This window comes from Histomonas meleagridis (assembly GCF_020186115.1).
Source record: "Histomonas meleagridis strain 2922-C6/04-10x chromosome Unknown contig_97, whole genome shotgun sequence".
Taxonomy (NCBI): Eukaryota; Parabasalia; order Tritrichomonadida; family Dientamoebidae; genus Histomonas; species Histomonas meleagridis.
The window spans coordinates 63,948-85,307 of NW_027150928.1; the positions used below are offsets into that span (position 1 = coordinate 63,948).

At 27.1% G+C, this 21,360-nt stretch overlaps 6 protein-coding genes across 6 annotated transcripts; 2 read left to right on the top strand and 4 right to left on the bottom strand.

The window, feature by feature from the left end:
• Nucleotides 1-250: 250 nt before the first annotated feature.
• Nucleotides 251-1,114, bottom strand: GO595_009849 (purine and uridine phosphorylase; the record flags this gene model as incomplete). Its single annotated transcript, XM_067923580.1, has 1 exon — nucleotides 251-1,114. One exon carries the CDS (start codon nucleotides 1,112-1,114, stop codon nucleotides 251-253), a length of 864 nt encoding a protein of 287 aa, XP_067769977.1.
• A 1,060-nt stretch (nucleotides 1,115-2,174) lies between these two features.
• Nucleotides 2,175-3,284, bottom strand: GO595_009850 (leucine-rich repeat-containing protein 71-like; the record flags this gene model as incomplete). Its single annotated transcript, XM_067923581.1, has 1 exon — nucleotides 2,175-3,284. One exon carries the CDS (start codon nucleotides 3,282-3,284, stop codon nucleotides 2,175-2,177), a length of 1,110 nt encoding a protein of 369 aa, XP_067769978.1.
• Nucleotides 3,285-4,249: 965 nt separating this feature from the next.
• Nucleotides 4,250-4,894, top strand: GO595_009851 (NAD(P)-dependent oxidoreductase; the record flags this gene model as incomplete). The annotated part of the gene is made up of 1 exon (XM_067923582.1): nucleotides 4,250-4,894. The coding sequence occupies one exon, from the start codon at nucleotides 4,250-4,252 to the stop codon at nucleotides 4,892-4,894; it is 645 nt and encodes a 214-aa protein (XP_067769979.1).
• Nucleotides 4,895-7,514: 2,620 nt separating this feature from the next.
• GO595_009852 (uDENN domain containing protein) lies at nucleotides 7,515-9,101 on the bottom strand (the record flags this gene model as incomplete). Its single annotated transcript, XM_067923583.1, has 1 exon — nucleotides 7,515-9,101. One exon carries the CDS (start codon nucleotides 9,099-9,101, stop codon nucleotides 7,515-7,517), a length of 1,587 nt encoding a protein of 528 aa, XP_067769980.1.
• Nucleotides 9,102-13,299: 4,198 nt separating this feature from the next.
• On the bottom strand, nucleotides 13,300-14,202 carry GO595_009853 (Actin-related protein 2/3 complex subunit 2; the record flags this gene model as incomplete). Its single annotated transcript, XM_067923584.1, has 1 exon — nucleotides 13,300-14,202. The coding sequence occupies one exon, from the start codon at nucleotides 14,200-14,202 to the stop codon at nucleotides 13,300-13,302; it is 903 nt and encodes a 300-aa protein (XP_067769981.1).
• Nucleotides 14,203-14,662: 460 nt separating this feature from the next.
• On the top strand, nucleotides 14,663-15,070 carry GO595_009854 (uncharacterized protein; the record flags this gene model as incomplete). The annotated part of the gene is made up of 1 exon (XM_067923585.1): nucleotides 14,663-15,070. One exon carries the CDS (start codon nucleotides 14,663-14,665, stop codon nucleotides 15,068-15,070), a length of 408 nt encoding a protein of 135 aa, XP_067769982.1.
• Between the last annotated feature and the right edge of the window lie 6,290 nt (nucleotides 15,071-21,360).

A 21,360-nucleotide genomic window follows, 5' to 3' on the forward strand; every position in this document is an offset into this window, starting at 1 on the left:
AAAAATTAAATTAAAAATTAGAAATTGATTATTAACATTAAATCATATTTTTGGTTTTTAAAGAAGACAAATTGTACATAAAGAAACAATGTACTAAAAAGAAAGTACAGACTCTATTTTAGACGTATTATTAATATTTTTTACAGATCAGAAATTAAAATTTCAATTTCATTAAAAAAAATTTTTTTAATTAAAAAATATCACAAAAAATGTTATGCAAAATAAAAATTAAAATGAAATGTTATCAACTTTAATTTGCTTTGTCACTAAGAATTCCCATCAAAATTGGTGCGAGTTCAAGCATTTTGTTGATAATAGCGGAATCCTCCATGAACTTTCCATCCATTGTAGCTGCTGTAACGCTTATTGCAGCACTTCTAATGTTCTTATCAGTAGCACGTAAACTTGTCCAAAGGAGTGGATAAACATCCATTTCAAGAGATGAGATTGGCCCTGCTTCTTCTTGGACACGAGAAAGAAGGTTTTTGTTCTTGAAATCGAAACATCCGACACCACCACTTTCGAGTGTTGGAGCTGAAACACCATGGCAGAAAGAGGGGCATGACAAGGCCCTACCTTCCTTGCTTTTAATATTTGCTTCCTTTAATTTTGCGTCGATATCTGAAACAAGTTCAGCATTAGCTGGAACTGGATTCTTGAAAATATGGAATGGGCAATCGCTTTCACTGAAGTTTTCATAATCAATCTCAGCTGCAACAGCATCTTTGATAACAATGACTTCACCAAGTTCAGCATCAATATTTGTAGCTTCACCAAGTTCAATGAATTCAAGTGGACCTTTGGTAATTCTTCTAAGTTCACGGAGTAAGAAATCTATCATTGCAAAACCAATGCCAAAACCAACAACAGATATTCTCTTTCCTTTAAAAAGACCTGTATATGTGAGATATCCACGATTAGATTCTCTACGAAATACTGGTTCGGTTTTATCAAAGAGCTTGGAGATTTCTTCAGCAAGTTGATAACTACTGACAATAAGAATATGATTAGCAACTTCGCCTTCCTTGCAGCCAAAGTGATAAGTACGACCTTCGTCATCAAGTGGGATGGTGTTTCCACCAGTGCAACTTCCTACGTGATCGAGTGTAGTCATCTAAAACGATTGACAAGTTCATCGTTCTCGCTTCAATAGTTTATCCATTCAAACCGAAACTATTAAAAACGTTAACCATATCATCTAATAAACCTTCAAAACCAATTAAATATCAATATATTCTTGAATACAGAAATATTACAATATATCGAACATTATTTTAAAATCATTAAAGATTTTGGGTTAGTAAGAAAAGACTTTTTAATTTTGATGCAAAAATAATTATTTTGAAAGTTAAATAAAGTAAAGATTTTGCTGCAAGGGGAAAATATCTATTCTCAATTAATCATGAAGGAAATGGAAAAATGATGCTATAAATTTGTAACAGGTTACCTAGCCATAATAAATGTTTTTCTCATGAAAAAAACTCATCATAATAAAAAAGTATTTTTTTCATTTTTGTTAATTTTTATGAATGTTTCATAGCACGTGAAATGTTTTAATATTTTATAAACTCATTGTATTTAAAGATTTTTCGAATGGATCAACTTGAGATTAAAAAACATCGAATAAATAACTTTAATACTAGTATCAATTCCTTTTTGTTCAAGAAGTATATAAACTATTTCTATAGAATGAGCTGAAGATGCTTCAATAACAAATGAATAATTTTTTTATTTATGGCGACTGCTTTCTGATGTAAAACGTAATCTACAATCTATTGATCAATATTTCCTCATTCAGTTGAAATCACCGATATATCATTCAGAATTGATAAACCTTTTAGCACCAATCACAAATAAATATTTAATTGATCCTATACTATATAATCAATAAATGTAACATTGTTAAGTCCGTCATTAACAAATGTAAAATATTTCAAGTGATGGTATAACAAATTGAATAAAATTATTAATATTTTGTGATGCTATATATTGCGTTTTTCTGTATCATCATTTCAAATTATTTGGCTTATGTCTTTTCCTAATGAAGACAATTATCCTAAATTCCATTTAAAGAAAAGTACCATTTATTTAATTAAAATTTATTTTCAAATCCAAGCTTGGATTGTTATTAAAACTAAATAATGAAAGAAAAATTTAAAACACAATTTTTCTATTTATTCGATTTTTATTTGTCTTTTTAATTCACACGCCAATTTTTCGTCAACTTCAGGATTATGGTCGATACTAAACTGAACGATATTATTATTTAACTTCAGCATATCCCTCAAAGCGAATGCTCCGTTTTCAGTGATTAAGTTTTCGTCCAAAATTAATGAAGTCACAACGTTGTTTCCCGGGATTACTCTTTTCCCACCATTTATCATAATGCAATTATTCCATTTCGCCATAATTATCGGCTTTACAGGTGCTGCCGGATCGAAATTTAATTGTCGTTCAACGTTTTGTTTTACGTTTCGTGTTTTTTTTGTTGGCGTTTTAACTTGTTGTCTTTTCGGAGCATTTTTTTGTCCTTTTTTCCGTTTTATAAGTCCTCCGCCTTCATCAGAGATTTTTTGTTTGTTTTCTTCATTGATAAGTTGCTCAACTATTAAAGTTTCTTGTTCATTTAACTCATAATGCGATAATGACGCAGCTAAATATTTTGCGCCTTCATCGCCAATGCGATTACGTGATAATGAAATACATCGTAGTGTGGTGTTAAAAAATAAACAATTGGAAAGTGAAATGGCGCCAACGTCGCCAATGTTACATCCGTATAAATTGAGGACTTTAATGGTAGATGTCGTAAGTGAATTAAAAAATAAGTTAAGAGAGGGTGGATATGGAGACGTAAGTTCATGTGTAATGTAATTATATGGAGTTAAACATTGATTTCCGCATAATGAAAGGATATCAAGCGTGGGTGATGAAAGTAAGGGTATTAAAAATTCTCTTTGTATTTGGGTATAATCTAATACTAAATGTGGCGTGGTTATTTTTAGGAGTAACTTGGGAAAATTTGGATCCATAATATAACAGGAATATAAGATTATCTGTTGTAATTTTTGACACTTCTGAAAAACGCGGATAAGAACCTTGCACAAAATTGGAGTTAGCGTGATATTTACGAGGCGAATAATTGTTTCTGATGTGTTGAGATATTTGAGAATTTGATTGATGACTTCTTCATCTTGAAAATTATAAACTTTACATGATTGTTGAAATTCTGCAACAATTGGATTTATATCTTTTTTTTGCTGTGTCGCTCCTTTTCTTGGAGGCATCTGCAAAAAACGTTTTTTTAACGTGCGACATTATCAATTGCAATTGAATATTCTCATAGAATATGTTGAATGATTCTAGATATGCCACTTTTTAATTTCATCATGGTGTTTTTGAAATCTAATTAATTAATCTTATTTCATCTGTTTGAATACCACATACTTGATACCTCAAAATCAAATTTGATTTATAAAATATTTAATTTTGTTATTATCTAAACTAATCATGTTAATTCCTTACAATAATATTGATTTTTTATTAAAAATATTATTTAATATTTGAAAAATATATTCTGGATCATTTGAAATTCATAATTTACTAGATTAATCATCCTATGAACATTATTTGCGCCTTAAATTTTTCTTATTATAATAAAATCTTCACACATTATCATATAATAATCTTTGTTTTTCATTAGAATGTTTAATTATTATTATTTCTTACTACTAATTTCTTAATATAATTTTAATATCTACGTTATATTTTGAGGTAGATATGTTGCAATTTATAATGTCTCATTTAAATTTTTTTATTTGATCTAATAAAGAGTGTATCTGCAAATACAAAAAATACAATATGTAAATGATTTAACTACTAATGTATTCTTGCATCAAATTCTTTAGAAATGAAATCAATGATATTCATGTATCTATAAATTTAAATTTTGCAAATTGCAATATTTTAAAATTCCATTGAAGTTTTTTATTAATATTTCTGTTATAAATATAAAAGCACCTAAATGAATTACTGGCGAACACATTTTATATAATATGATTATGAACGATAATCACTGAATCTTAATTAATTGCAATCAGCGTACAATGCATTCAACACGATTAGCCGAACAATTTTTGTTAATTCAATTTTATATGGATGAACAATTTTGACTAAAATTGATTCAAAAAATTGAAAGATATCAGTCATTGAAAAGTAACTGCTCGAAGAAACAATCACCTCATTTCTTTATATGAAAGTTGTTGTTATTGGTGCTACTGGTTTCATTGGTGCTAAGATATTCGAAGAAGCTGCTCTAAGAGGATATGATGTCGTAGCTATTAGCAGAAATCCACCTAAAGAATTACCAAAAGGAAAATGTTCACATGCATCAGTAGATATTTTTAATTTACAAGAACTTGAAAAAGCATTAAAAGGAGCAGATATTGTTATTCATGCTTACTGTCCACCAAAAGATTCTACATTTGAAAAAATGGAAGAACTTCAAGTTAATGCCACAAAGAATATAATTGAGGCAGCCAAAAAAGTTGGAGCACGTCGTCTTCTTGCTGTTGGTGGTGCAGGAACACTTATAACAAATGGTGCTCGAAATATGGATTCACCAGGATTTCCGCCAGCTTATATGCCATTAGCTAATGCTACTTCAAAAGTTCTTTCGCTTGTTTTGGAACAAAAAGATGTTCCAGGAACTGTATTATGCCCATCAATGGAAATTTATCCAGGCGAAAAACAAGGCAAATTCAGGCTAAGTGGCGATGAAACAATATTCAATGAGAAAGGTGAAAGCAAAATATCAAATTCTGATTATGCTGTAGCAATGATTGACGAAATAGCCAATGGTAATTATATTGGAAAACGCTTCACAGTTGGATACTAAACATCTAACTAATCATTTTATTTTTCTTTGATTTTTCTGAGCAAACATTATTGTATATATCAAACATCTTAACTCATAAAATAATTGTACAAGATATATTTTGATTATTTAAAAACATTGTTATTGCTCCTTGAGCTAAAGTTAAAAATATGTACCTAAATTTTTTTTATATTATTAAAAATATTTCTGAGAACGTAAGAGATAAAATTATTGCTACATCATTATAAATTAATATTTTATAATTCGGTAAATTTCTTTTATCTCATATAATTTTTATAAACGAATCTATGCACAAAGTACTTCTATATCTAAAACACACCAAAATAAATACAAACAATTCACACATTTAATTAAATAAGCATTTCATTCAGCGTTTTCATCCAGCTCTGTAAATCCAACCGTTCGTTATTTTCCGCTTTATAAATTTCATTTTGTATTTTCTTATAAAATTCAACCAAACGATTGTACCTCGCCTCAGCGTCTTGCGCCTTTCGCTGCGCTTCGTCAACAATTCGCTGTCTTTCCCTCATCCGATCGATAACCCTTTCGACATCAAATGCAGATATGTTGTGAAACCTCTCAACACGTTGAATCAAATCGGCGTTGTTCTTGATTTTCTCAACTAATGTTTTGTTTTGTAATATTAGAGCTTGAACCTTTAACTTTAGTGATTCAATTGATTCATAATTTGATGAACTTTTTTGAACATGAAGTGAAGATTCTAATTTTCTCTTTTGAAGTGCTTGAATTTCGCCGAGAAGTTTTTCATTAGATTTACGGATTTTTTTTAATTTCTTTTTTAAAGTTTTGCAACAATACAAATCGACTTTTTGATAGGAGACCGTTTGCGTTGTATTATGAGCACTTTTTTCTGTTAGGAACTTGTTTTCAGCCTCGAGCTCTTTGATGCGATGTTTAAGTGTAGAAAGTTCAGAAAGGAGTATTTCTTGCGTTTCTTCAAATTCGTGAGTTTCATCCATACGATCCATTTTTTGTTTATCTAATTTGGAAAGAGCAAGATCAAGACTCAATGATTCGTTGTTTACCTGAGTGAGAAGAGCTTTGTATTTTTGGTGCTTTTGCTGTAATTTTTGTTGGTATAATTTAATTTCTTGATATATTTGACGCTTTTTTTGAAGTTCACTAGTTGCACTTATGATTCCTTGGGATGTCTTGAGGATTCGTGTAATGAGGGCTAGCTGAGAAGGATTTGATGTTGTAGATAGATTTGAATTTTTGGTTTTGTATTTGGATATTTCTTTTTTCATTGTTTGTATTGACTCTTTGTACTCAGAAATTTTTGCTTTGATTGAGTTTTTCTTTTGCTGCATATCTTTGATTTCGTCATCAATTTGTTGAATGTACATTTTTTGAAATAGATTCGATTCACTTATTTCATCTGCATTTTCTTCATCTATTGAAACTTGTAAAATTTTATTTTGAAATTCTTGAGAATTTTCTTGATTACTTATCCTCTCATTTTCTGAATTCTCCTGTTTTGTTGGATAATTTTCGTTGTTGTTATCCTCTTCATTTTTGATTTGAAAATTATGATCTTTTATTTGCAAAAATTTAGATTCATAATTTTTTATCTTTTTATCGATTTCAAGTGAAGATTCTTTTTCTTTAGAAATTTTGTTGAGAACTTCATTTGTTTCTTTTTGAATTTTTTCTAAAATAATTTTTTGATTACATGTAAATATTTCTTTCTGAACCTGGATTTCATTTTTCTCTTTTTCCAATTCTTCGGTGTACTGATCAAGTTGCTTCTCATGTTGTGAGATCTCTGATGAAATTAATGTTAATATTTTTCTTTTATTTTCAATACTTTCTTCTCTATCTTGCAGAAATGATTCAAAGTCCTCGACTTCATTTGTTGCAAAATATAGTAAATCAGGGTTTAATTTTCTTTTCCCACATTCCATTTGAGTTAGGGGGGTCCAAATATTTACATAAAAAGTGACGGTGGTTCACAGGAACCATACCAAATTATAATTCCATATCTCACTTCAAGAAAAATATTTACATTAAACTAAACAAATTACATAAAATGATAAAAATATAGTAATCTAAGTTTTAATAAATCATTTAAAAGTATACTTGTAAAACTATCACCTCCAAATATTTTCTTGTTTAATCATTCAAAGATTATAAAATTTAATAAACATTCTCTGTAATTGATCATGTCATGTAAAAATAAACGTACATTAACGTTCTTTTCTAAGAAACTAGCTTCTCAAAAATTGCGTTATCAGAACAAAAGATGCTTCTAATTAGTCAAGATCAAATTCAATGTGAGTATGAGGTCTGAGTAACGATACCGAAAACAAACATTAACTACAATAAGAATATATATTTTGATAAAAAATGAACAAATTCTATGTGATTTGTTGTAAATTTTTTTCTGAGAGAAAAAAGTGACAGCGTCAAGCGTAAAAAAAAAAACGTCATTCAAAAACTCCGATTTTTTCAATATTATAACCGTGCGATTGGTACGGTTATATACAAAAGCTGCATTCAAAAAATTCATAGTTTTATTTAACGTTCCCGGAAAATGGTCCTTCAATTGAATAGTGTGCATACACAGTAAGTAAACAACTCAAGCAATGAATAGAATTTATTAAACTTTAAATAATTCTTGACAATAGAAACTAAATGTTTGTGTATCAGCTAATGTACTGTAGAATTCAGCGTCATGTTCATCGACGTCGATCATATATAACTCCTTGAAGAACCCAATCACAGGGTTGTCTTCATTTGTTGTATCTCTTACTCTACATTTCTCCAATCTCTGCTTATTTACGAACTGACTTGTATAGTTCTGGAACTTCTCCAGTATACACTCGCAGTTCATAGGGCTGAATGAGTACTTCAGCTTTATTTGTCTCTTTAATTGGACCGCCATTAAATTATTAACTCTTTCTTCCCAAAATTCTTTTGCTTTTGGATCTGATTTTTTTGGCGGCGTTGCTTTCATCTCATGGATCTTAGCCTTTAGTCCTTCTCTGAGTTCTTTTGGATTTGGAAGATGTGGAGTATCGAGAGGATATTCGATTTTGTTCTCATCCAGCCGAACAATAGTGATATCTGGAGACAACTGAATCGACTTAAGCTTTTCAGTAATAAGAGCCCCAAAAATAAACGGAACTGGTGAATCCAAATAATCCAAAAATGAATCATCATCTGGAACAAGTGGTTGAAATGGACATTTGTATGTCATCGGGAGAATCAAAGGAAGTGCTGCAAGGGCACAAAATGTAAGTTTGTTAAGATCTTCTGATACCAAAAGAATCTTTTGCTCAAGAAGAACAGCGCGATAAAACCGGACAACATTTTCTTCGCTGAGACAAGAAAAGAGTACATCGAAACAATGCCGAGCAATTTCAATAATTGTCTCATTTTGTTTGGAAACATAAAGCTGATGTTCCCCATAAAGAGTGTAAAGACCGGGATTGTTGGCATCGACGTGGATTCTGAAGTAAAAGTTGAGGGCTTTTGAAAAATCGCTTTGAATATCTATTGGCATATATGATGCAAAAAGTGGGTTTGCAGAGTTAAGGGTAAGCTGAGGATCGAATTGTGAGTATATGTTTCGTGTCTGTTCCTCGCATTGATGGAATTCATCAATTAGAACATTTTCGGGAATAAGGATACTGGACTTGCAATTCTCGTTAAGAGTGCCTAAGAGAAGGCCAATGAAAAATTCATGGAAGTTGAAATGGGTGGCAAGCATTGGCATTGTAGTAACTGAGCAAAAACAAAAAACAGCTGTTTCTTCAACCCCGTTAAGAAGCTTAGCAGCATTTGGGGGAAGTCTAACGTGGGAGCAAATACCGAAAATTAAGGTACCGGCATCATTTAACCCAAATACAAATTGATGTACAATATCGCCTTGAGTTAACTTGGGATCATTAGGATCTGGTATATTTGTTGGGAAACACAAGTGTGAAATCCCTGTAAATTCAGAAGGTGTAAAAGTAAACTTATGAGATGGATAAGTAAAAAAAAGCGTTGGTTCCTTATCGCCTTTTTTTAGTGGCCCAAGGATAAAGAAGTATTGAACAAGGTGTGCGTGTGTATCAACATTTGTTGGATCATAAACATGACCAACTGCTTTACGGAAAGATAAAGATTTCGCAATGTTGTCAAGATTAACATTTGCCTTGCCTTGTTTAGTTGGTGTTGGTTTGCCGAATTTCCTTTTCATCTTCGTAAATATAGAATTCGAACTCATATTTACAAATAATATTTCAACTTCACATGTCGAATACAACGAAGGAACTTTTTATACTGAAAAAGTGGATCCTGACATTCAAATATTTGAATAAAGTTAATCGCTACAGGTCTATAGCCGAAAAATGCAAAATAACAAAGAGAATACATAACAATGCAAAATATGAACATCATTCAAAAAATAGAGAAGGGGGTTAGAAAGAAATTATATTGATTTATATCAATTTCATCAGAAGAAAGAATACATAAAGAATTTAGAATTAATATTCAGAAAAAGTTGACATTTGAATCAAATATGATCTGATTTGATTTTCTAAAATCTAACAAGCAAGATTTGTCGGGAATATATTCATAAGGAAATGAACACAGCCTATCTATGAAATGAAAATATATGATATAATATATTTATCCAAAATATTCGAAAATAAAAAATATGCCAAAATTAAAAATATGTTCATTTATTGTTAACCTCACCGTTTTTCTAGTATAATGATTTTATAAATATAAAATGTATATCTAACATGTCGAAATTATGAATCCCTATGATTAAAAATGCTTTTTTATAAGAAAAAATATCTTGTTTTGTAAATCTTTCAATTAACTTTACTCAATAAATTTTCAACGAAAAGGGGCGCCCCAAAAATAGGCAAACATGAAAAGAAAAGCCGGACCAAAAATTGTTCAAAATGAAAGTAATATGCTCTTTATTTCTAATATACCTGTTAAAAATAATTCGGTGTATCAGTTAATAAAATATTTCAAAAAATACGGAAGAATTAAATCAATTTTTTCATATGGAACAAATGCAACAATTACTTTTGATTCTGCTGATAGTGCTAAAAAAGCATATGGAGATTCCAACCCATACCTTGGAAATAGATTTGTTAATATTTTTTTCCACAATAATCCTGAATTAAATGAATCTGATTTAATGAAATTTTGCGATGAAAAAATCGTTAACGATTTTACAAAGAGCGTTAATGAAGAAGTCGAGAGTAAAATTAAAGAAACAACTGAATTACAAAAAGAACTATATCTAAAACAGATCGAAAAACATCAAAAAATCATTAATACAACCGAGGAAATAGATGCCTTAAGGAAAACTAAAATAAGGTACTTAAAAGAAGCACAAGCTTTTACCGGCAAAAGTGATTTAACTGAAGATGAACAAAAAAAGCTTCAGATGATAAATGAAATTATCAAAGAAACGAATGAATTGATAAGTATAATGGAGCGTAACTCTGCAAGGTGATAGTTATGATTGTTTGGATGTATATTAAATATCATCTTCACAATTCGTTTTTGTTTTAGTTCTCTTTTAAATTTGTGTGTGATGTTTACTATAATTTTGTCTTTGAAAGTTTAATTTTGTATTTTGTGATAATCAAATGAAACTTAGGAGGCGCTAAACTTTGATTTTTCTTACCTTTTCTTGGGTATATACTTAGCTTAATGGTATATACTTAAAAATCTTTGAAATTAAATGAAAAATTTATGAGTACCAACATCGAAAAAATCCCATTGGAAGCCAATAATAAAGGCCTGAGATGGTAAGTTACTGAGTTGTGTAATTTTCAAATGAATCAAGTTTAATCCCAAAAACCAAAAATAAAAAAATAAATTTTCTTCTAACTAAAAGTCCTATCGGCAAAATCATTTAACGTACATAAAATGGAAGAAGAAGGGCGTCGCGGACGATGGGGCTGCGAAATCAAAAGGCTCTTTGGATCTGACATTTATGATCATGTTATATATTATGATACTGTCGGTTGTTATCATTCTAAGAAACTTCAAAGGGTTGTTATCACAGATCGAAATCTTTATCTATATGATTACAATACTAAAAACAAACCTGAACCATTTTGCAAGCTTTCTGATATTACTAATCTTGATGCAGATCATGAAACTCATGAAAATTATCGTAATCATGCAGAATATGATTCTCATCATATTTTTTTCAATCTTGGTAACAAACAATATCATTTATATACATTCGAAGCCGGAACTGATTTATTTTGGAAATTAAAAAATGCCATAGAATATGCTCATCGATACGAAGAATTTTCATACCATCAAAAAAAGCCAACTCAACCACAAAAGATTGATCTCATCCAAATCGATGGCAAAAGTATTCCAGCTAATTCTTATTATACTAAACTTTTTAATGAGATCTCATCAAAAGTTGTATATTCCAAATCTTATTCAACTAAAATCAAATCGCTAAATGAATTGATAGAAATCTCCAAAGAAAGTTTTTCGATCCGTACCACCTTTTTTCAATCCACCACATTACTCAATTATCTAATAGATACACTTGATTTCTTATCTGATTTTCATACAGTTCCTGCACAAATACGAACAAATCGATTAGAACAAGTTGAACTTATTAAAATGATTCTTAAGACTATTTCATTTTTTTTGCAAGGATCAAATTCAGTCCGTGAATCATTACGACTTGTATATTATGATAATTCCCGACACTACAAAATCCTTTTTTATTCCATATTTCGTACTGAGTTTTTTATTTTATCACAACCGACTCGATCTAATTTTTTTTTGAAGTCGATTACAGATCACGACAAATACTATGATCAACTTCAAGAAATCGAATTTTTAGGTGTTTCATTATGTTTTCAACTTTATACGTTAGGCATTTCTGCATGGCGATCCAAGAAAATTAACATTCCAAAAGATTTCTTTTTACTAATTATTAAAGAACAAGAATCTATGATTATAAGTGGCGGATTTCATACGATTGTTTATATGTTGATACAAATGTGTTATACATTGGAATCGATGAGTCAAATTCCGGCATTGTTTGCTCATTCTTTATATGATCATCTGTGGATTATAAACTATTTTACGTCAAATTTAAGTTCGGCTGTTAAGTTAATATTGGATGAGTTCGTTGTAGAATTTGATGTTGTTGTAACTGAGCAAAGAATTTCGAGTTTCATCTCTGAAGATTTGAAGTTGTTGCCCGAAATGATTAAAATGATACGGAAAATTAGAAATAATATTCGGAATTTTCGTCAACAGAATTATAAAATTACAAAACTTCCTGTGCAATTTAGATGAATTTAATAAATGTAAATATTTTGTTTATTTTGTTGATATACATGGAATTCACAAATAAATATTTAATAACAGATAAAAAAATCCAGAATAATCAATTAATGAAATATTTTCTTTATTATAAAATGAAGAACCTTAATAAAGCGTTCTTGCAATTTTTTGATTAAAATCATAATCATGTTTGTGATATTTCTTGGTGTTTTCCATTTTTGTTTATTTTGGATTATGTTCTCCTAGAATTAATTCCTTTTGAAGTACCCAATCATTCTTTATAAGTTCTTCATCACATAAATATTCAAGAAATGGATTTTTTTTTTTTTTTTTAATGTGTTGATTTTATAATGCATTACTAATTGAATTTTATTTCTGCTCCTTTTAATTGAATTGTTATTATTAATAAATTATATAATTTTAAAAACAATATATTTCTTATTTTGAAGAAAAAGCAAATCATTAGAAATTTCCAATAGTTATATCGTATGTCTATGAGAAAATTAAATAATTTCATTGTTTTTTCGACCATTAATTCAAAATTATTTAGATCATGTTAAAAATTATCATTAATTATAGCATGTATTATATTTCTATAGAAGGAAATTTGGATTTTTATTTATTATTTAAGGAAATTTTGCTGTTTGCTATATCATTCGACATTTGGTTTTAAACCATTATAATTGGTGGTTGGTGAATTTGAATTTCAATATTAAAACGATTGTCTCAAATTATGATAAAAATATTATTACAAATATATAAAACATAGATTTTTTGATTTAAGTATCATTTAATTTCCAGAAAAATAAATCAATTAAAGAATTCATTTCTTACAAATTTCGGATATATAAATATTCTATGAATACTAGCAAAATAATACTGAGCAAATAAAAGCATAAAAAGATCCTGAAGTTTCACAAAAGCAATTTGAAAAAAACATATTTAACGATTGAATTCAATTGAAATTCTGGCGTAATTTGTTTTAATGGCATTTTTAAAACCGTTTTAAGTTGTCTTTAGGGCAAATGCCACTTTTCCTTACAAATCGAAAACTCTCAGTTTGCTAATTCATTCAACAAATCAAAAAAATAAAAATGAAGAAATCTTTACTTCATAATTCTTCCAGTAATTGTACGACGAACCTTTTGCTTAGGCTCTGGTTTAGCTGCATCAAGAATCTTGAGCATGCTGGCAGTCCTAGCGCGCATCTTTTGATGCATGAAAGCTTTAGCGCATTTGATGTGATAATGAAGATAATCTCTGAACATTGGGAGATAGAATGAGATATCTTGTTTCTTCCTATCGGAAAATTGTGCTGACTGAAGACTGATTGTGACGTATGCGTACATGTTTTTGTCCTTAGTTGGAAGATCAAATGCTCCTAAATCTGCTGGTGGATCATTGGAATATGTAACAATTGGTGCACTCTTAACACGTGTACGAGCTGCAGCTAACTCTTGGAAGAAGACTCCGGCAATGATTTTATCACCTGGATCACTGAAGCGAATTGAAAATGTTGCTGCGGCACCTTGTGATGTTGGTGTAACAAAATAGCTTTCCATTGTTGCCTTACGATACGGAATTTCAAATGGAGCAAAGTTTGCCTTGGATGCAACTTGATCTGCAACGAAAATGAATGGAGCACCCAAAACATGGGCCTTCATTCTTGATGCAAGTGTTATCATTTCCTTTTGCTCTTTTTCATTCATTTGGGAAAGATTGAATCTGATTGCGTGTGTATATTTGACAGTTCTGGTTGCAGCTGGTTCAATCTTATAATTTCCGTAATGTTTCTCGAATTCTTCAGCAGCACCGTATTCATTAAGTTCTTCGGCGCATCCAATGTACATGTGAATTTCGATATCATTTGTCTTTTTATCAACATGAAGACGGAATTTTACTCCATCGAAATCACAAAATGTGTATTCACCGGAAAGCTTTTCATGTGGCATGAGGCTACGTTCGAGAAGGTTTCGGAGAATTGCAGACTCGAATTCGAGAATAATCATCTGGAAATGTCCACTTCTGTGACGGTTTATTTGTAAATTGATAAGAACCGTTTCCCACATAATATATTGGGGCACTCCGTTTGGCTTTTGAAGGAGGACAATTTTTAATGGTTTACAAAATTCATCCCATCTATCAAATGTTCTAATTGATCTAAAATAATAAAGTTCTTTATCACTTACTAAAATGTTTACATATGTGATTTAATTAATTTAAAAATGTAATAAAATGATGAGATATGAAATGAAATATTTTGATGATTTCGACAAGATTTAAATTTTCTGGCTTACTTTTCATGATATCTTATAATCCTTTTGTTGTTTAAAGTGTCAGAATTATTTTGTTGTTTCGGTTTTGACTTGGTTTGTCTGATTTTTGGAAGTTGTTTGTCTTTATGTCACTTTTATTGGCAAATGTATACAAAAATAGACGTTAATAATTTTGCACTTCACTTTGACTTAGATGTCTGAGGAACCAATACCAAAGTTTCCAGTTCAATTCACAGTTAGCTCTGGTGAGGAAAAGCCAGTTGATTTTGGGGAACACACAGACTTTATTTGTGCTCTCTTCTCAATCAAAAGATTAGAAACACCAAATTCAACAGGAAAAATTTCAGTCAAAGTAAGCTACATGGATGTAGAATCAGGCGCAGAAGATGTAGATACAGCTGATATTGTTCAAAAGTCATATACACTCATTGAAATTGAAGAAAATGATTATACAGAAAAAGAAATCGAATTTCAATGTGTACATGAATCTGAAGCAGTTTTTTCAGTTGAAGGAAATGGAACAGTCCAATTAGATGGGATTTTAATTCCTGATATAGATTTCACAGAAGAAGAGGAAGAAGAAGAAGTTGCAGAGAAATAAAAAAATCACAAAAAGCTTATTTTAACATACCACAACACCAAATACAGTGTATTTTCATAATGTATTAAATGACCAAACCAAAATTGTGCGATAAATTTTTTTCACAAATAGATTTCTTTGAATTTTGATTAAAACCGCTAATTGGCAGAAATTTTTGAATTGGTGAATTGGCACTATTTTTTGATCAAAAATGCCAATTTTCCTTATGTTTTTATTTTTTATTTTTTGCTGCTTTTATCAAAATTCGATTGTAATCCTTTAATGACCACGACTGATCGCTAAAGCTATAGTTTATTTATATTTTTTTCAGAAAATTTTGATTACTTTGTTAAATTCATAATAGCGGTTCACATAATTTCTTACATTTTATTCATTGTGATTTCAAATATTCCTACTTTAAGGTAAAATATGTTGAAAATAAACATTCTATTGAAAAAAATAAATAGCTTAAGCATTGGTGTCATATCTTTCTTTATCAAGAAGCATTTTGATAATTTCAGTGTGAGCATGTTTAGATGCGAATGTTAGCGCCATTTCAAATAAATTAAATAATTTCCAAATATTATTTTAATTGTTCAATTATTTACATAAATATCAAGTAAACAAATTTATATCTTTAGCATTTAAATCAATTTCTTCTTTAAATTTCAAATAAAGCAAATATAGGGTGTTCAAAAAGTCATAACCCCTCCTATTTCACTCATTAAAAGGAATTTTATTTTAATTTTTATTTATTTAGTAGAGTGTTTCTTACTGTGCTCAAATGCTTAGTTTAAATTTTGTAATTATTTTTTAAGGTCATTTTAAAGTTCTGTAAAGCTTATCGGTTTTTTACTGCTTAAAATGCATGTTTTTTAAATCATGCTGATATTTTCTTCTTATCTTCTTAAGAAGAACTCATGAGTTGAAATTAGTTGATTCGTGTGGGTTTGATACTTATTTGCTTCTTAGGTTCTTCATTTTATTGATTGCAATTTAACCTTTGAACTTTACAAATGTTTATATGGACAACTATATTTTCCAAATATGGTTTAACCTACATTTATGAATATTAAATTAAATTTCTGCTAATTTTATTTCAATAAAATATTATCGATAATAAAAATATATTTTTATTTTGTATCTATAAAGAAATTTTGCAATGTATAAGGGAATTTCCATTTAAGAACATTATCGGCATAAATTATTAGATAAAATTCATATTGAGTTACAGATTAGCACTTTATTAGCTTACACACCATATTTTTTAAACTTTCGAACTTAAAAAAAATAACAACAACTTATCATGTGTTATTAATAAAATTTTTCTTTGAATCTTTCTTCAGTGTTTCTCTAAATTCATTGGAATGTTATGCTCTTTCATATTCCTGAACAAACGTTGATTCATATGTGAACCACTTTCAAACATATTTTCTTAAAAATAAATCATTTCTAAAAACTTTTAATGTTATTTGATATATACTATATTGCTTTTTATTGAAAAACTTTTGGTACTACTTGAGGATGAATATTTCTCAAGGATCTTTATGAATGGCTTAATAAAGTTACTATTTGGATCCAAGAAGTAATTTAACTATTTCTGTATGACCATTTTTAGATGCCCATATAAGTGCTGTACTAAATATTTTATATAATTTCCAAATATTATTTTCAAATATTAAAATATTAAAATAAACATTAAATAAAACACATAAATATTTTTAGCATCAATATCAATTCCTTCTTGTTCAAGAAGTAATTTAACTATTTCTGTATGACCATTAAAAGATGCTAAAATAAGTGCTGTATTAAATAATATGAATAATTTCCAAATATTATTTTTAAATATTAAAATATTAAAATAAATATCAAATAAAACAAATAAATATCTTTAGAATTGACATCAATTCTTTTTTGTTCAATTAGTAATTTTACTATTTCTATATGACCTTTTTTTGATGCCAAAATAAGTGCTGTTTGAAATCTTTTTTGGAATTTCCAAATATTATTTTGGAATACGAAAATATTAAAATAAATATGAATTAAAAAAAGAAAATTATTTTTAACATTAATATGAATACTTTTTTTGAGAAGTAATTTTACTATTTCTATGTAACCTTTTTTGGATGCTACAGCAAGTAGTGTATCAAATAATTCAAAAATTTTCCAAATATTATATATAAAATCTATATTATAAATATAAATATAAAATAAAACAATTAAAGATTTTGATAATTGATATCAATTTTTTTTTGTTCCAGGATTAATTTGACAATTTCTGTTTTACCATATTTTGTTGCTATATATAACGCTTGTTGAAATAATTTGAAAAGTTTCTATATATTAATATGAAACATCGTTATATATGAATGTATCCATTTACTAATATTTTTCAATTCTTCAGACTTTAAAAATAATTTTATGATATTGAAATTACACGAATAAACTGCTTTAGTAAAAGGTGTAGAAAATAATATTAATAATTTCCAAATATAATAAGGATAAGTGTATATTTTGAACATTAATATTAATAGTTTTTTGTTGCAGAAGGATTTCGACAATATCAATATGATTTTTACAAGTTGCAATCATAAGTGCTGTATAAAATTATTTAAATAATCACCAAAAATAATTTTAAAATAAGAAATTATTAAAATAAATATCATATAAAATAAATGAATATTTTTAGCATTAATATCAATTTCTTTTTGTTCAAGAAGTAATTTAACTATTTCTGTATCACCTTTTTCAGCTGCAAGCATTAATAATGTGTTAATGAATTTAAATAAATACCAAATATTATTTTGTAAAGGCGATTAAGTTTAATATACATTCAAAAAGAGTTAAAAACGTCGCATGCATTTAAATTCACACATTCTTCTCCTATATATAAATTTATTATGTCCATATTTCCTTCTTTATATGCAGATACAAGGGATATTTGAAGTATAATTAATAATATTCATAAATCATTTTAAAAAATTAAATTATAAAAATTTATATCAATTATTAGAATAAAATATTTTTTCCATTATAAATACAATAATTTTCGAGTAAAAATGATACTTTCATGAAACAGTTTCTAGATGCATACATAAGTGCTGTTTTAAATAATTAAAATAATTTCCAAATATTATTTTGAAATATCAAATTATTATAATAATTTCTATATAAAGCATATAAAAATTTTTAATATTAATATCAATTCCTTCTTGTTCAAGAAGTAATTTAACTATTTCTATATGACCATTTCTAGATGCTATAATAAGTGCTGTATCAAATAATTTAAATAATTTCCAAATATTATTTTGTAATATCGTATTAGCAAAATAAACATTAAATAAAACGAATGAGTATTTTTTGCATTAATATCAATTCCTTCTTGTTCAAGAAGTAATTCAACGATTTCTGTAACATTATTCCAAGATGTCATCATAAGTGCTGTATCAAATAATTTAAATAATTTTCAAATATTATTTTGTAATATTGTATTAGCAAAATAAACATTAAATAAAACGAATGAGTATTTTTTGCATTAATATCAATTCCTTCTTGTTCAAGAAGCAAACTAACGATTTCTGTATGACCATTTTCAGAAGCAAACATAAGTGCTGTCCAAAATAATATAAATAATTTCCAAATATTATTTTGAAATATCAAATTATTAAAATAATTTCTATATAAAACATATAAATATCTTTAGCATTAATATCAATTCCTTCTTGTTCTAGAAGTAATTTAACTGTTTCTGTATAACCTTTTTCAGATGCCCAAATAAGTGCTGTCCAAAATAATATAAATAATTACCAAATATTATTTTGAAATATCAAATTATTAAAATAAATATCTTTATCATTAATATCAATTCCTTCTTGTTCAAGAAGTAATTTAACTATTTCTGTATGACCATTTGAAGATGCTAAAATAAGTGCTGTTTCAAATAATTTAAATAATTTCCCAATATTATTTTCAAATATAAAATTATTAATATAAATTTTATTTTTAGCATTAATATCAATTCCTTCTTGTTCTAGAAGTAATTTAACTATTTCTGTATAACCATTTTTAGACGCATACATAAGTGCTGTCCAAAATAATATAAATAATTTCCAAATATTATTTTGAAATATCAAATTATTAAAATAATTTCTATATAAAACATATAAATATCTTTAATGTTAATATCAATTCCTTCTTGTTCAAGAAGCAATTTAACTATTTCTGTATGATCTTTTTCAGATGCCAAAATAAGTGCTGTTCTAAATAATTTAAATAATTTTCAAATATTATTTTGATATCGAAAATTTGCACAGAAAACATCATAAAAAACAAAAAAATATTTTTAGCATTAATATCAATTCCTTCTTGTTCAAGAAGTAAACTAACGATTTCTGTATGACCATTATAAGATGCTAATATAAGTACTGTCCAAAATAATTTAAATAATTTCCAAATATTATTTTGAAATATTCCAAAATTATTAAAATAAATATCAAATAAAACAAATAAAAATCTTTAGCATTAATATCAATTCCTTTTTGCTCAAGAAGTAATTTAACGATTTCTGTATGACCTTTTTCAGATGCCCAAATAAGTGCTGTCCAAAATAATGTAAATGATTTCCAAATATTATTTTGAAATATCAAATTATTAAAATAAATATCTTTAATATTAATTCCTTCTTGTTTAAGAAGCAATTTTGCTATTTCTGTGTTATCATTTTTAGATGCATAAATAAGAGCTGTGTTAAACAATTTAAAGAATTTCCAAATATTATTTTGATATCGAAAATTTGCACAGAAAACATCATAAAAAACAAAAAAAATATCTATTGCATTAATATCAATGTATTTTATTTCAAGAATTATTTTAAATATTTCAATAATTCCTTTTTCATAGCCATAATCAAGTTCAACACTAAATAAATTGAATAATTTTCAAATATTTTTTTTGAATCCAAAAATACGAATATAAAAATTAAATGAAATAAATAATTTTTCTTATTTTTATTATTATTGTTTTTGTAATCTAAAATCATTTTAATTATATCCGTGTGATTATTTTCATATGCATATATAAGTGCAGTCCAAAATAATTTAGATATGTTCCAAAAATAAAGTTAAAATATCAAAATATTAAAACAAAATTTGTATAAAAGAAATTTATTGATTTATAATTTATATCAATTCCTTTGTGTTCAAGAAGTAATTTAGCTATTTCAGTATAACCATTGATAGATGCTATAATAAATGATGTAAAAAATATTTTGATTAAACACCAAAAATGCATTTTAATTATTAAAATTATCAAATAAACCTTAAACAAAACAATATAATATCATGTGGATTAATATCTATTCTTTTATGTTGAAGAAGTATTTTAACAATTTCAATATCATTTTTTTGAACTGCAAGTATTAATGAAGTATAAAACAATAGAAAAATTCACCAAACATTAATAAAATATTTTAAACAACTTAAATAAAAATTAAATTCTACAAATAAAAATTTGCAGCATTAATGTTAATTCTCTTAAGGTTATAAAGTAATTTAACAATCTTAATATATCTTCTTTTTACAGCATCCATAAGTGCTGTCCAAAATAAGATGAATAAGCTCCAAATTCTAAAAACAATTACCAAATATTTAAAATCAATATTAAATTTGATAAACAAAGATTCACAGCATTAACATTAATTCTTTTTTGTTGAAGAAGCAATTTAACAATTTTAATGTGATTATTTTTTACTGCTTTTAAAAATGCTGTGTAAAATTTGTTGAACAAATTCCAAATATATATTTAAAAATTTAAATGATAAAAACAATTTTTCTTCTTATTAAAAAAATATTTTTAGCGTTTATTTTTATTCTTTTTTGTTCAAGAAGTAATTTAACTATATCAAAATAACCTTTGCTACTTGCTACAATTAATGGTATATAAAATCATTAAAACAAATTTTATTTCATGATTAGAAACACCAATTAATTAAAACATATTTTAATAAATATTATAAAACATATTTAATATTTACATCAATTTCTCCTTTTTCAAGAAGTAATTTAACAATTTCAATATTTCCTGATCTTATTGCTGATATTAAAATTCTTTTAGGGATTTCATTGTAGGAAATGAAATGTTTAAAAAGAAATATATTTCCATTTTCTACTGTTTCAATAATTAATTTCTCAACATTTAATTTTTTTGTTTCTAAAAAAGATAAAATTTCATAATTTTCATAAGTTTAATACATTTCTTTCCTAATTCAGTTAAATCTTCATCTTTATTATAAATACTTTCAAATAAATAATAAA